Here is a 12,690-nt window from a genome sequence, read left to right as displayed (position 1 = left end):
CACGCCAAAGGGATCAACAAAGGTCTATTGTATCTACCGTATTTCCTTGAATAGCCGCAGGGGCGCTAATTAATTTAAAACCTCTTCTCACTCCTGCGCTTACCAAAAGCATGCGGGATGGGCAAGCATGAGCTAATTATTTTAAAACTTCTTCTCACTCCGGCGCTTACCTTATCATGAAAAGCACATTTAATAAAAAAAACGTTATTATGGTCTTACCTTTACTTATAAATGGTGTCCATGTGCAGCTGCTTCTGATCAAAGGCAGTCTTCCTTATCTTTCTTCAGTTTTAAAAGTCTCTGGAGATATTCCTTTAATTATTACCTCCTGCTTCGATTGAAAGTCCAGTTTAGAAAACTGTTTTATTTTAGATATGTAATCCTCCATGGCCCCGCGACCCCGAAGGGAATACGCGGTAGAAAATGGATGGATGGAATCCTCCATGGTAAAAGTGCAAGCAAACGATCGCTGCTCATGCTTGCTGCTTGTTGTCTTCTTCTGCAGTACCGGTCTTCTGCAGTACAGGTAGTCGCAAGAAGGATCACTAGCTCCCTCTACCACCAGGATGCGGGAGTCATTTAATGACTCATATTTGACCCGGAGGAAGTGCCAAGCATGCGCTAATTATTTTGCGAAACGAGTTTGACTCGGCTGTAATTCTAGGCAGGCGAATACTATATTCCCGGCGGCAATTCAAGGAAATACAGTAATCTAATCTAAAAAATTAACCTATTTAACTATTTACCAAGACATTATGGACACTTATGTGCTTCCAACGCTTCGGGAAAGGCCATTTCCTGTCCCAGCATGACTGTGCCGCAGTCCAACAAAGGTCTATAAAGGCATGCTTGAATGAGTTTGGCGGAGAAGAACTAGTAAAAAGCCCTGGCCTCAATTCCTTTGGGATGAGCCATAACAGAGATGGTGAGCCAGCAGACTCACTTTCAGGTCCAAAATCACTGACCTTTGACCTCACAAGTGAATTGACCCACATCAAAACCATGACAATCATTGGTACTTTAACTTAACTTAACATCCTAGAAAACTGGAAGCCATTAAAGCAGCACTTTTTATATTCTGAGGGTGAAATTGGCAGGTACCTCAATCCTTTTGACCACATAGAGGTGGACATTAATGGCTCAAATATTAATGAAATATCACAGTCCAATGGCCATTTAAATATTAACCATATGATGCAATGCTAAATTAATCTGTCACAAAAGGTTGTGTTCTATGCTGATCACCATCTTGTGATTACATTTACAATAAAGTCACTTCCTGATACTTGAATGCATCTTTATTTTGCAGCTGAAGAAGAGCAAACTGCTCCAAAGACAGACGATGAAGACACGGGAAAGGCCACTGTAGAGATGGAAGGTAAAGCCTGATTTCATCTGATCTGATTACGGTGTTCTAAGATCTCACCAACCTGAGTCTATGAGCATGAACTGATGAAGCCTGCTTGGACGAGAGGCAAAATGTCTTCTAAGACAAACTAAACAGTCCAGTTGCGATCGATTGAATGCCCTGAGAATACAATGACCTGGATGAATGAGAACATTCATAGACATCATCCGAACTACTGTACTTACTGACACACACTCTATAATCTGTCGCCCAAAGCCTCATTATAGTATAAACAAATTGTGCACAATATTTACTGCTGTTTTGGGGGAAATTATGTATCCTTTCATTGCTCAAATAGTTTGCAGACATTGTCCTAGTTTCATGCGACTGGATCAAAACGTGTTCATTTTCTTGCTGAAATATTGAAAAGCTGCAAAGTAAGAAAGAAAGTGTTTATTAACAACATAGCATGGTGGAGGATAAAGTCTCAGCATAGTCCTAATTGTATTTGGTCCTCATAGCCACAAATTAGGCTAAGGATAAATTGAGTATAGCTTCTCCTACTCCTACCACTTAAAACACAGGTCCGAGTCACTCTCTTGTCTCATTTTCTCACAATTTCACTTTCTGTTTGAGCGACATTCAATTAATTTAGGGTGAGAGTGAACCTTCCAGATAGATCTGTCTGAGCGAGACGTCTCTATCGTCTCTGAAAAGCCATCGGAATACGTCACGCAAACACTACAAGCCTTTCCATCAGTGGAGAGCTCCACCTCACCACGTTGATTGTGTCTCGCCTGAGCCTGCCACTGTCTGTCACTGCCAAGGGTTACTACGGGATGGATGTGGGGGTGGCACTGTCGAGCAGTAAACAGTGGTGTCATTCCTGATTGCAGGCAGATTGCATTTTGTGTGGAGAAGCGGGGTCTCGGTCGCAAATCCAAACAGTCTTGGATCTCGAATCTTATGCAGAGCCAGGCTTATCCAAGCGTAACCAATTGATCCCATGACAAATGGCTCCAGAGCAAATACCCTTTGATAAAATCTGCCATCAGGCTCCTCTGCTCGTTTCCGTAGTTTAGTCACTGGAAGGTGTAATGAAAAGACTTGTAATAATGTGAGGAATGAGCAATGAATCAAACCACAGTTAAACTTTAAAGATTGAACACAATTCATTGTGGTTGACTTCATATGTGTTACAATAATCTAAAATGAAATGATCTGGTGCAGGTTACACTGCTTGCATCATAAAACTTGTATGTAGTAAACAGGCAATGTCTGCTTACCATAATCATAGGAAGTGCATCGTACTGAGAGAGGATTGCTGTGTGTGTTGACACTAAACACAAAGATACCTTTTTGTTGCTCCATAATGCAGTCCTGTGGTGTTCTCAGACATTTTCTCTTTGCCATTAATCGAAGTAATAGATAGATAGATAGATAGATAGATAGATAGATAGATAGATAGATAGATAGATAGATAGATAGATAGATAGATAGATAGATAGATAGATAGATAGATAGATAGATAGATAGATAGATAGATAGATAGATAGATAGATAGATAGATAGATAGATAGATATTACTTTATTGATTCCTTCAGGAGAGTTCCCTCAGGAACATTTAAATTCAAGCAGCAGTGTACAGAATTGAGATCGAATTTGAAAAGTAAAAAGTAAATAATGGGAGTATAAATAGAAAATATTATTATAAGAATAAAAATAAAAAGCAACAATAAGAATAAAAATATAACAGTAAAAATAAGAATAAGTAAAAAGTAAATGGGAGTATAAATGGAAATAAAATAGAAAATATTATTATAAGAATAAAAATAAAAAGCAACAATAAGAATACAAATATAACAGTAAAAATAAGAATATAACAAGAGAAACTAGGCAGCAGTGACCATGTTATGAAAATGTATTGCACTGTTAATTGCACTGTTTTTTGTTGCAGTTTATTTCAGTATTGTTATTGTTTTGCATCCCCTGTCATCCTAGTATCCCCCCTCCCCCCAGAGAGGAGTTGAACAGTCTGATGGCGTGTGGGACAAAGGAGTTGTTTAGTCTATTAGTCCTGCACTTGGGATGAAGCAGTCTAGCACTGAACAGGCTCCTCTGGCTACTGATAACGGTATGCAGAGGGTGACTTGCATCATCCATGATGCTCAGTAGTTTTGCCACAGTCCTCTTCTCTGCCACCGTCACCAGTGAGTCAAGTTTTATTCCGATCGTAGAGCTGGCCTGCCTGATCAGTTTCTCCAGTCTGGAGCTGACCTTCTTAGATGTACTGCCCCCCCAGCACACTACGATGTAGAACACAACACTGGCAACCACAGACTGGTAGTACATCCACAAGAGTTTTTTGCAAATGAGTACATCCACAAGAGTTTTTTGCAAATATTACACTGTAGTGATAAGCAGAACAAAGTGTTCGGATCTAACGAACAATTGGCGTACATGTGAAGTGAAGTGAAGTGAATTACATTTATATAGCGCTTTTTCTCAAGTGACTCAAAGCGCTTTACATAGTGAAACCCAATATCTAAGTTACATTCAAACCAGTGTGGGTGGCACTGGGAGCAGGTGGGTAAAGTGTCTTGCCCAAGGACACAACGGCAGTGACTAGGATGGCGGAAGCGGGGATCGAACCTGCAACCCTCAAGTTGCTGGCACGGCCGCTCTACCAACCGAGCTATACCAACCGAGCTATACCGCCCCATAAACCATGTGGGAAGGTTTATTGCTGGGCATTTCATCAGCAAACATGAGAGTAATAATGTTGATAACATGTTTTTTTAGCACTTATGTAGATAGCACTACTAAAAATAATAGCTTTACAGCATACACACCTGACTGGCAGGAGGCCTCAGGGAAGATTCAGGACTTGGAAACTATGGCTACAACGCAAGTATGGAGCCCAATTCCGATTTTTTGTTGAATCCGATTTTTTTTTCTGTAGTGGTTCACGTTACCATGCGGCTTCTATGTATGTCTAATGTGAATGGAATGCGTCCATGGACTGATGCGCATGCACACAAAACGTGACGTCAAATGTGGAGCTCAGTGTTTATGGAAGTAAACATGGCCCCGGTTCTTGGTGGTGTCAGTCCTGGCCCCATTTATGGCCAAGTTTTAAGAGTTTCTGCAACCAGAGTCGACATTTATTATTTCACATAGGAAATTAAGGAAGAAGGCAATAATTGTATTTAGCTTTGGCACCGTAATTTCCAGACTAAAGAGCGGACCTAAATATAAGACGCATCCACTTAATTTTTGGACACATTTTATTTTGTATTTATATTGCTTGCAAATATTCGTACTTCTCCTACCACTCCTGCGCGCTGGGGATGTCTTCTTCGGTGTTGGAATTAACAGGACTTTGGGTTGCTTCCACTGGCGTTTCCTCTGCCTCGTTTTTGCTTTCACTTTTGCCTCAAGGTGAGTCGCCTCTGGGCTTATGCCTTCTTATTTGTCGTGAGGTAGTCTGGCCTCTCTGTGCCCGTTACTGGTGGTGGATTTCCGTTCCATGCGGCAGTTGTTTCCTTTTTCGATGGCCAGGGTCAATTGGCTTCTTGTGCTTTTCGTTGTCTTCTCCAAAACGAGAGTGAGTCCATAACGCGCTAAATGGCTGACTAAGAGATTGTGTGAGTGTGTTTGATATAATTAGTACAATTCCATTGGTCCACCGTGACCCATTTGGCAATCTCTGTGTCGAGATGTGAAAAGGCTAAACTTATTGGTGGCATGTGAAGCTCGTGAACCCGGAAATATCCATAAAATAGCTGCAGAATTGTATAAATATATATATATATATATATATATATATATATATATATATATATATATATATATATATATATATATATATATATATATATATATATATATATATATATATATATATATATATATATATATATATATATATATGCATTTAATTGTGGTAAAATCTAAATTGATAAACATTCATACAAGTTTGCCATGCTAATTTTCGTTAACCTGTCAACAAGCTTGTCCATTGTACGTTAGCATTGAGCTAATAGCATTAGAACCAACATTCATCCTGTGGAATTTTATTTTTTCTTCCGTTTTTGACTAAACTGTATTGTTGATTTAACATTATTCCTACACGTATGTGCACTTCATATGTACAGTATATTAATGTACTTTCCTTTGTGTGCTTTGTTTTACTGTAACTTCATTCTGGAGACTATCAATTAACAACCTCAAGTTGTTTTTGAATCTATCATTTAAAAGACTAGTTAAATATGTGTCAAACTAAATTCCAAAATTCAGGGAGGGCAGAATAATATATGTCAATAAACCAGGGGTGTACAAAGTGCAATGTGTTACATTGTAGTAGTTAAAGAAACATCAACAATTGAACAATAGAGCAAACAATATGATATAAGAAAATAACATAGTTTAATGCTAATGACCAATAACAGATTTATTTTTAAATATGTGTATACATTCTTTTTAACCTTTGTAGTGAAAATAAATGCATCATCGTGATTATGCAAATTATACGATGATGTCATATTGACACCACCCTGGTCATGCCCCTACTGCCACATCCATCCATCCATTTGCTGCCGCTTATTCCCTTCAAATAAACTATATTGCCAAAAGTATTTGGCCACCTGCCTTGACTCACATATGAACTTGACGTGCCATCCCATCCCTAACCCATAGGGTTCAATATGATGTAGGTCCACCTTTTGCAGCTGTTTCAACATCAACTCTTCTGGGAATGCTGTCGACAAGGTTGCGGAGTGTGTTTATAGGAATTTTTGACCATTCTTCCAGAAGCGCATTGGTGAGGTCACACACTGATGTTGGTCGAGAAGGCCTGGCTCTCAGTCTCCGTTCTAATTCAATCCAAAGGTGTTCTATCGGTTTCAGGTCAGGACTCTGTGCAGGCCAGTCAAGTTCATCCACACCAGACTCTGTCATTCTGTCATCCATGTCTTTATGGACCTGGCTGTGTGCACTGGTGCACAGTCATGTTGGAAGAGGAAGGGGTCCGCTCCAAACTGTTCCCACAAGGTTTGGAACATGGAATTGTTGAAAATGTTTTGGTATCCTGGAGCATTCAAAGTTCATTTCACTGGAACTAAGGGGCCAAGCTCAACTCCTGAAAAACAACCCCACACCATAATTCCTCCTCCACCAAATTTCACACTCGGCACAATGCAGTCCGAAATGTACCGTTCTCCTGGCAACCGCCAAACCCAGACTCGTCCATCAAATTGCCAGATAGAAAAGTGTGAACGCGCCTCCAGTGCTCAAGAGTTCAGTGCTTTACACCACTGCATTCGACGCTTTGCATTGGACTTGGTGATGTATGGCTTAGATTAAGCTGCTCGGCCATGGAAACCCATTCCATGGAGCTCTCTACGTACTGTACGTGGGCTAATTGGAAGGTCACATGAAGTTTGGAGCTCTGTAGCAACTGGCTGTGCAGATAGTCGGCAACCTCTTTGCATCCGCTGACCCCTCTCTGTCAGTTTACGTGGCCTACCACTTGGTGGTTGACTTGCTGTTGTTCCCAAACTCTTCCATTTTCTTATAATAAAGCCGACAGTTTACTTTGGAATATTAAGAAGCGAGGACATTTCACGACTGGATTTGTTGCACAGGTGGCATCCTATGACAGTTCAACGCTGGAATTAACTGAGCTCGCGAGAACGGCCCATTCTTTCACAAATGTTGGTAGAAACAGTCTCCATGCCTAAGTGCTTGATTTTGTACACCTGTGATTAGGACACCTGATTCTGATCATTTGGATGGGTGGCCAAATACTTTTGGCAATATAGTGTCTATTGGCAATCTGTGGGAAACACAGTAAAGCATAACGTTCAAAGTAGGGGAAAAAAATAGCGGCTTATAGTCCGGAAAATGCGCCACTTTCGCGCCTGTCTGTTTTCGTGAGGAATTGTTTGTCACCTTTCAATGACGTATGGGTTGGATGAACGTGCTCTGATCGTTCAGGCTGCTGTTGCATCAGATTCATAGTTGATTTATAGTCCTATACAAAAGAGAGTTGGATTTGAAAGTATTGGAATTTGCGCTTTTCACGGTGACATGAAACAATCACATGCAATTCAAACAGAGTATTATCTGCGTTTTTATTCTGTTTATCCTTCTTATGACATTGCCGCTGTTGTTTTAATGTATTTGTTGTTTTAATTCACGTATGTTTTGTTCAGCACTTTGCGTTTTGTATCCGTAAAAAGCGCTTTATAAATAAAATGTACTTACTTACTTCTTCTTCATCGTATGGGCAGCTGTTTTCCGGCACCCGGACCTGAGGCCGAGGGTCTATGCCTTTTACCACCCCAGGCCCGGGGGGCCCTCCCGTTCATATGTCAGGACACACAGAAGTGAGCCAGGTCACCGAGCAGTCATCCAGGTCCGCCAGGCCACGCAAACCATTAGGAGCACGATAAATCGGGCAACGCAGGATCACGTGGTCGGCAGTCTGCTCCTCCGCGCCACACTCACACGTCGCGTTAGGTGCTAAGCCCCACTGGAACATGTTTGAGCGAAAGCGACCGACACCAGTTCGGAGGCGGTTAAGCCTCACCCAGGCCACTCGTGGTAGTGAGAGGCCTGGTATTGAGCCGGTGTCAGGTATGAAGTCACGGAGTCTGGAGGAGATGGTATGCTCCAGGTCCGTGCTCCATTTGTGATTCGCCCAGTGAGCCGCCCTGATGTTGTTGTCACTGCATTGCTGCAGGAGCTTCAGGGCGGCTGGTACCAGTGGGTCTCTGGAGGGGAGGCGGGGCGTTGGCTCTGAGGAGAGTGTGAGCCTTTCATGGAGCAGGTGGTTCTCATCCATGTTTGCCCGGCCCGCCAGAGTTGCTACAGCACCTTGGCGACGAAGCTCAGCGGGTTGGATGCCTGCTAAGATGGGCAGTAGCTCCACAGGGGTGGGGCGCAGGCATCCAGTGATAACACGCAAGGCTTCGTTGATCGGGACATCAAGTTGTTTAGAGTGAGCACTGCGCGCCCAGACAGGTGTGCAGTACTCAGCAGTTGAGTAGACCAGGGCAAGTGCTGCTGTTCGCAGAGTTCTTTCCCCGGCACCCCAACCGGACCCGACCAACCGTCTCAGCAGTGAGACGCGGGTGTTGAGTTTCTTGCGTGTTGCCAAGAGGTGTTTACGGAAAGTGAGCGACCTGTCCAGGGTGACCCCAAGGTATTTAGGGTCAGGACGAGGGTCTTCAGGTGTAGGACGAGGCCGGCATAGGGTAAGGGAAGCCCCATCCGGCTTCCGCACCTCGAACCTGATCTCACGATCCGCTTCCCAATTGTATAGGTGGAAAGCTTGTGTCACCGTCTTGGATTCGCTGAGCTTCAATCTCCAGTTATGGAGGTAAGCCACTAAAGTCTCCATGTCCTGGCTTAAAGTTCCCTCCAAGGCCTGCCAGTCCCTGTCGGAGTGCAGCAGCGCGAGATCGTCTGCGTATGCGAACCTCCGTGAGACTGTGGCAGGCAGGTCGTATGTATAGATGTTATACAGGAGGGGAGCCAGGACAGATCCCTGGGGGACGCCATTTTTCAGGCGCCGCAACCTGCTTTTATCTCCGTTACTGGTGGTGAGAGTAAAGCTGCGGTTCCAGACAAGCTCCATGATCATTTTGACCATGTGCCTGTCTGGAAGCAGGCGGAGAAGTTTGCAGGTGAGGCCGCGGTGCCAGACTGTGTCATAGGCAGCAGTCAGGTCTATGAAGACGGCACCGGCCTTCTTTTTCGCCTCAAAGCAGTCCTCGATGTCCTGGGTAAGGAGGGCGACCTGATCCACCGTGGACTTCCCACGTCGAAAACCCGCCTGCTCCCGGGGGAGGTGGGGGTCTATGATGGGCTCGACACGGGCGTGAATCAGGCGCTCGAGGACTTTAAAGGGGACGCAGAGCAACGAGATTGGTCTGTAGCTCGTTACGTCATCCTTTGGCTTGTTCGGCTTGGGGATAGCGACAACAGTGGCCCTTCTCCAGATCCTGGGGATCCGGAGTTGGCGCAGGCAAGAAGACAGGAAAACTCTCAGCCAGGACTTCATTGCAGGGGCAGCGTGGAGCACGAGTTCTGGGCAGATGTTGTCAGGCCCAGCAGGTATACTGGAGGGCAGCTGTGAACTCCTCCGGTGAAAACTCACCGGAGATGTTACACTCGCTAGATGTTGTTGTCCTCCAGAGGTCTGCAGTTTCCTGGCGCACCGCCCGGGAAAAATCTCGATTTATCCCGGTATATGCCCCGTTTTTCACAACCTGTGCTGCAATAGCATTTGCGGTAACGGGGCATGTTCGGGGTGTGCGCTCAGACCTACCAGTCAAGTTGTTCAAAGTGCTCCACGCGATACGGCTAGTGTGCGAGAAGTCGATGGAGTGGACTGCCTCTTTCCAGCGCTGGTGCCTCTTCCTTCCAAGAGTGGAAAGAAGGGCAGTGGCTGAATTGTTAGCCTCCGGGCCATAGGGAGCCCGGAGGAAGGCGCTGTAGAGGGTCTCGCACTCGCCATCCCAGCATGGTTTGTAGTTCTTACGCCGGCCGCGTGGGATGGCTTTTTTGGCCGCAGATGTTAGTGCCCTACAGAAGTCCTGGTATGCCTCGTCCACGTTGGGTGTGTCTGGTGGTGGGAGACACCGTGTGGACTTGTTGGTATGGAGGCGATAGAGTTTCCAATTGGCCTTCCGGAAGTTCCATCGCTTCATCGGTCCGCTCGGAACTGTTGTCACGAGGTCGGGCACCGATATCAGCGACGGTCGGTGTTGCGACCTGGGGAACATTCCTAGAACACGTCTGTCGGGGAGCTGGGTGTCCACACCGACACTCACGAAAGCCAGGTCAGGGTTCGTGTCAGTGTTATGCCGAGCGGAGTGAAAGCTGGCTGGGCCCTTCGGGTTGTAGAGAAGGTTGAGCGAGTTGCGCTCTGCCCAGTCAGAAAGAGTTTCCCCGCTCGGTGAGGTGGTACTGTATCCCCACCGTGTATGCCGGCAGTTGAAATCACCAGCATATACACACGGTGGTTCAAGCACTGGCAGTGACACTGGCGTGAGTTGTGAGGGTGGTGGTTTGTAGACGTTGACCATTTTGATGTCGCCAACGTCCACTCGCAGCCACTCGATCTCGGAGTTGTCCGGTGATCGATCGGCGAGGGTCCAGCTCAGATCGTTGTGGACAAACGTGGCAAGGCCATGCTTCTTGCTCAGGATTGACCCAGCTAGCGTGAAGTTGGTGATCGCTAGCTTGTCCGCTGTTGGGCGGTGGGTTTCCTGAAGGAGGATGACCATGGCTTGGGTGGTGTGGGCCATGTGCTCGATGACGGATGTTTTGGCATCTGTGAGCCCTTCAACGTTCAGTTGCAGTATTCTTGGTTGGAGACCGGCAGCAGTGTTGCTACCAGATCTCCGCCCAGACTGCCCCTGGACGCCAGAACGGGAGGGTACCCGAGTTGAAAGTTTTTTGTTTCGCCGCGTTGCCATGGAGTAGAGCAGCGCGGTTACTTGCAGGGATCACGGCGTGAACGTAAACTTTCTCGATCCCTACTTACTTACTTAAAGTGTGAACATAGGAAACACACATACCCGGATAATGGATGGATATGTTCATTCTGAAATGATTGAAAGCTATAGCTGAATAGAAGGTATACTTTGTTGATAACTATAAGCATTATCAACTTCAGAAGGCAACAAACCAGGTTAATATGTGAGTGCATAACAGGCCTAAAAGTTATTTTAACATTGTCATAGCAATAAGCCTCTGTCAGTCTGTATGTGTTTTTGATCCCACCTCGCACAGAGTGTTCATGTCAAATGCCTTCCTTCGCATTTACACATTTCTAACCACTGTGTTTTAACACCCAGCTGTTCTCACACAGCTCACTATTGCACATATGGAAGTGTGTATCACAGCTAAACATCTCGGTCCCAGCTCACTTACACCTAATATTAAAAAAAGCTCCCACTTCTTGTCATTTTCACCCGTCTCATCATTTGAACATCATTTGCTTAATTTAAAATGCAGATGTAAGGCGCTGCTTTGGTACTAAATACTGTACCCCACAAACATTTCCCAGCATCAGTATTTTAATATGCAGGAAGTATTTTGGTGCAACAAAATAAAAGTATTGAGCAGAAAGCTTCTCATTTTATGCAAGCGATATATACATGGCCTAATATAACAACGCACACTATATAATGTTGCGATTTTATTATGTGCTAGAATATTCATGTGGAGAAGAGATATGAAATGTGGTGGGCAGAGGAAATATTTTGTATTTCTAACTAAGGAGCGCACTCTATAATTTGAGTTATATGTATTCAATATCACCTTGCACATGAAGGTAATGAGATTTTTAGCCCAATATTTGTGCTTATAAAGGCTCACCAAATTGAATCAGAATACAATCATCTTTTATTTATGAATATTCATAACATACTTTAAAAATGGAAATTGAGGCTGCATTCTTATTGTCTATCTCTTCAGCCTTGTTCTGCTGAATTGTGAGTGGGCACCCGCTTCAATAAGCTCACGGAACACCCATAAATTAACGCAAGGCGCTTCTTGCCTTAAGCAAGGAATAAATAAATGTGAGTTGTGAACACAAATTGTTTTTCTTTCATGCCTCGTGATTCTTTTCTAGAAGTCAACAGCTATTGTTTTTGCTCCGAAGGTAAAATTTAATGGCAATGTAGATTCAATGCAAGTGGTACGCGTGTGGCATCATCATCAGTCTTACTAATCAAACTTTTACCAAATGTTTTCCCTCACATAATTGAATAATGCTCATTGGAGAAAAAAACAACGAAATAGGTTTTGTTCACAAATTCTTGTTGTTGAACTAATAATGTTTCCTAAAGAAATTAAACAATGTACTAATAGGATGCAGTTTAAGAAAGTGTTCAAAAAGTAATTACAAAGTACAAAGAACAAAAATCATGATAAACATTTTGAAACTATCGATAATTGTATTCATTTCACTATATAAAATACAACTTATTATTATTATTATTATACTATTTACATTTATTACATTTTTAGAATTGTATTACTTAGGGAGTAAATTGTGTACAGATTGAGAACAATAAGTGAACAAAGGTGTTAGCAACTGCTATGAAATGGAATAGGGGTAGGATTAAATAAACTCTGCTTCTTCCTACTCTTTTTCAAACAAATAATAACAAGAAGAAATGAACAAATTAAAAAGATGGTTTGACGAAAACAGACTCTCCTTAAACATCAGTAAAACAAAAATAATGTTATTCAGTAAAAGTAGAAGGGAAAGTCAAACAGAAATACAAACAAATGGAATAGAAATTGAAAGAATAAATTAAACC

The 12,690-nt window shown here is 43.5% G+C and overlaps 1 protein-coding gene across 4 annotated transcripts in view; it reads left to right on the top strand.

Moving 5' to 3' along the window:
- Positions 1-12,690, top strand: part of macrod2 (mono-ADP ribosylhydrolase 2) — a 1,153,479-nt gene that overhangs the window by 1,064,300 nt on the left and 76,489 nt on the right. For all 4 annotated transcript variants that reach the window (XM_062058480.1, XM_062058481.1, XM_062058479.1 and 1 more), the window contains one exon: positions 1,310-1,378. In XM_062058480.1, the coding sequence (XP_061914464.1) occupies positions 1,310-1,378 (69 nt within the window). The remainder of the gene's footprint in view (positions 1-1,309; positions 1,379-12,690) is intronic.

This window comes from Entelurus aequoreus, linkage group LG09 (genome assembly GCF_033978785.1).
Source record: "Entelurus aequoreus isolate RoL-2023_Sb linkage group LG09, RoL_Eaeq_v1.1, whole genome shotgun sequence".
Classification (NCBI taxonomy): domain Eukaryota; kingdom Metazoa; phylum Chordata; class Actinopteri; order Syngnathiformes; family Syngnathidae; genus Entelurus; species Entelurus aequoreus.
Note: the sequence above shows the minus strand (reverse complement) of the source record. Positions and strands in the feature narration are given on the sequence as shown.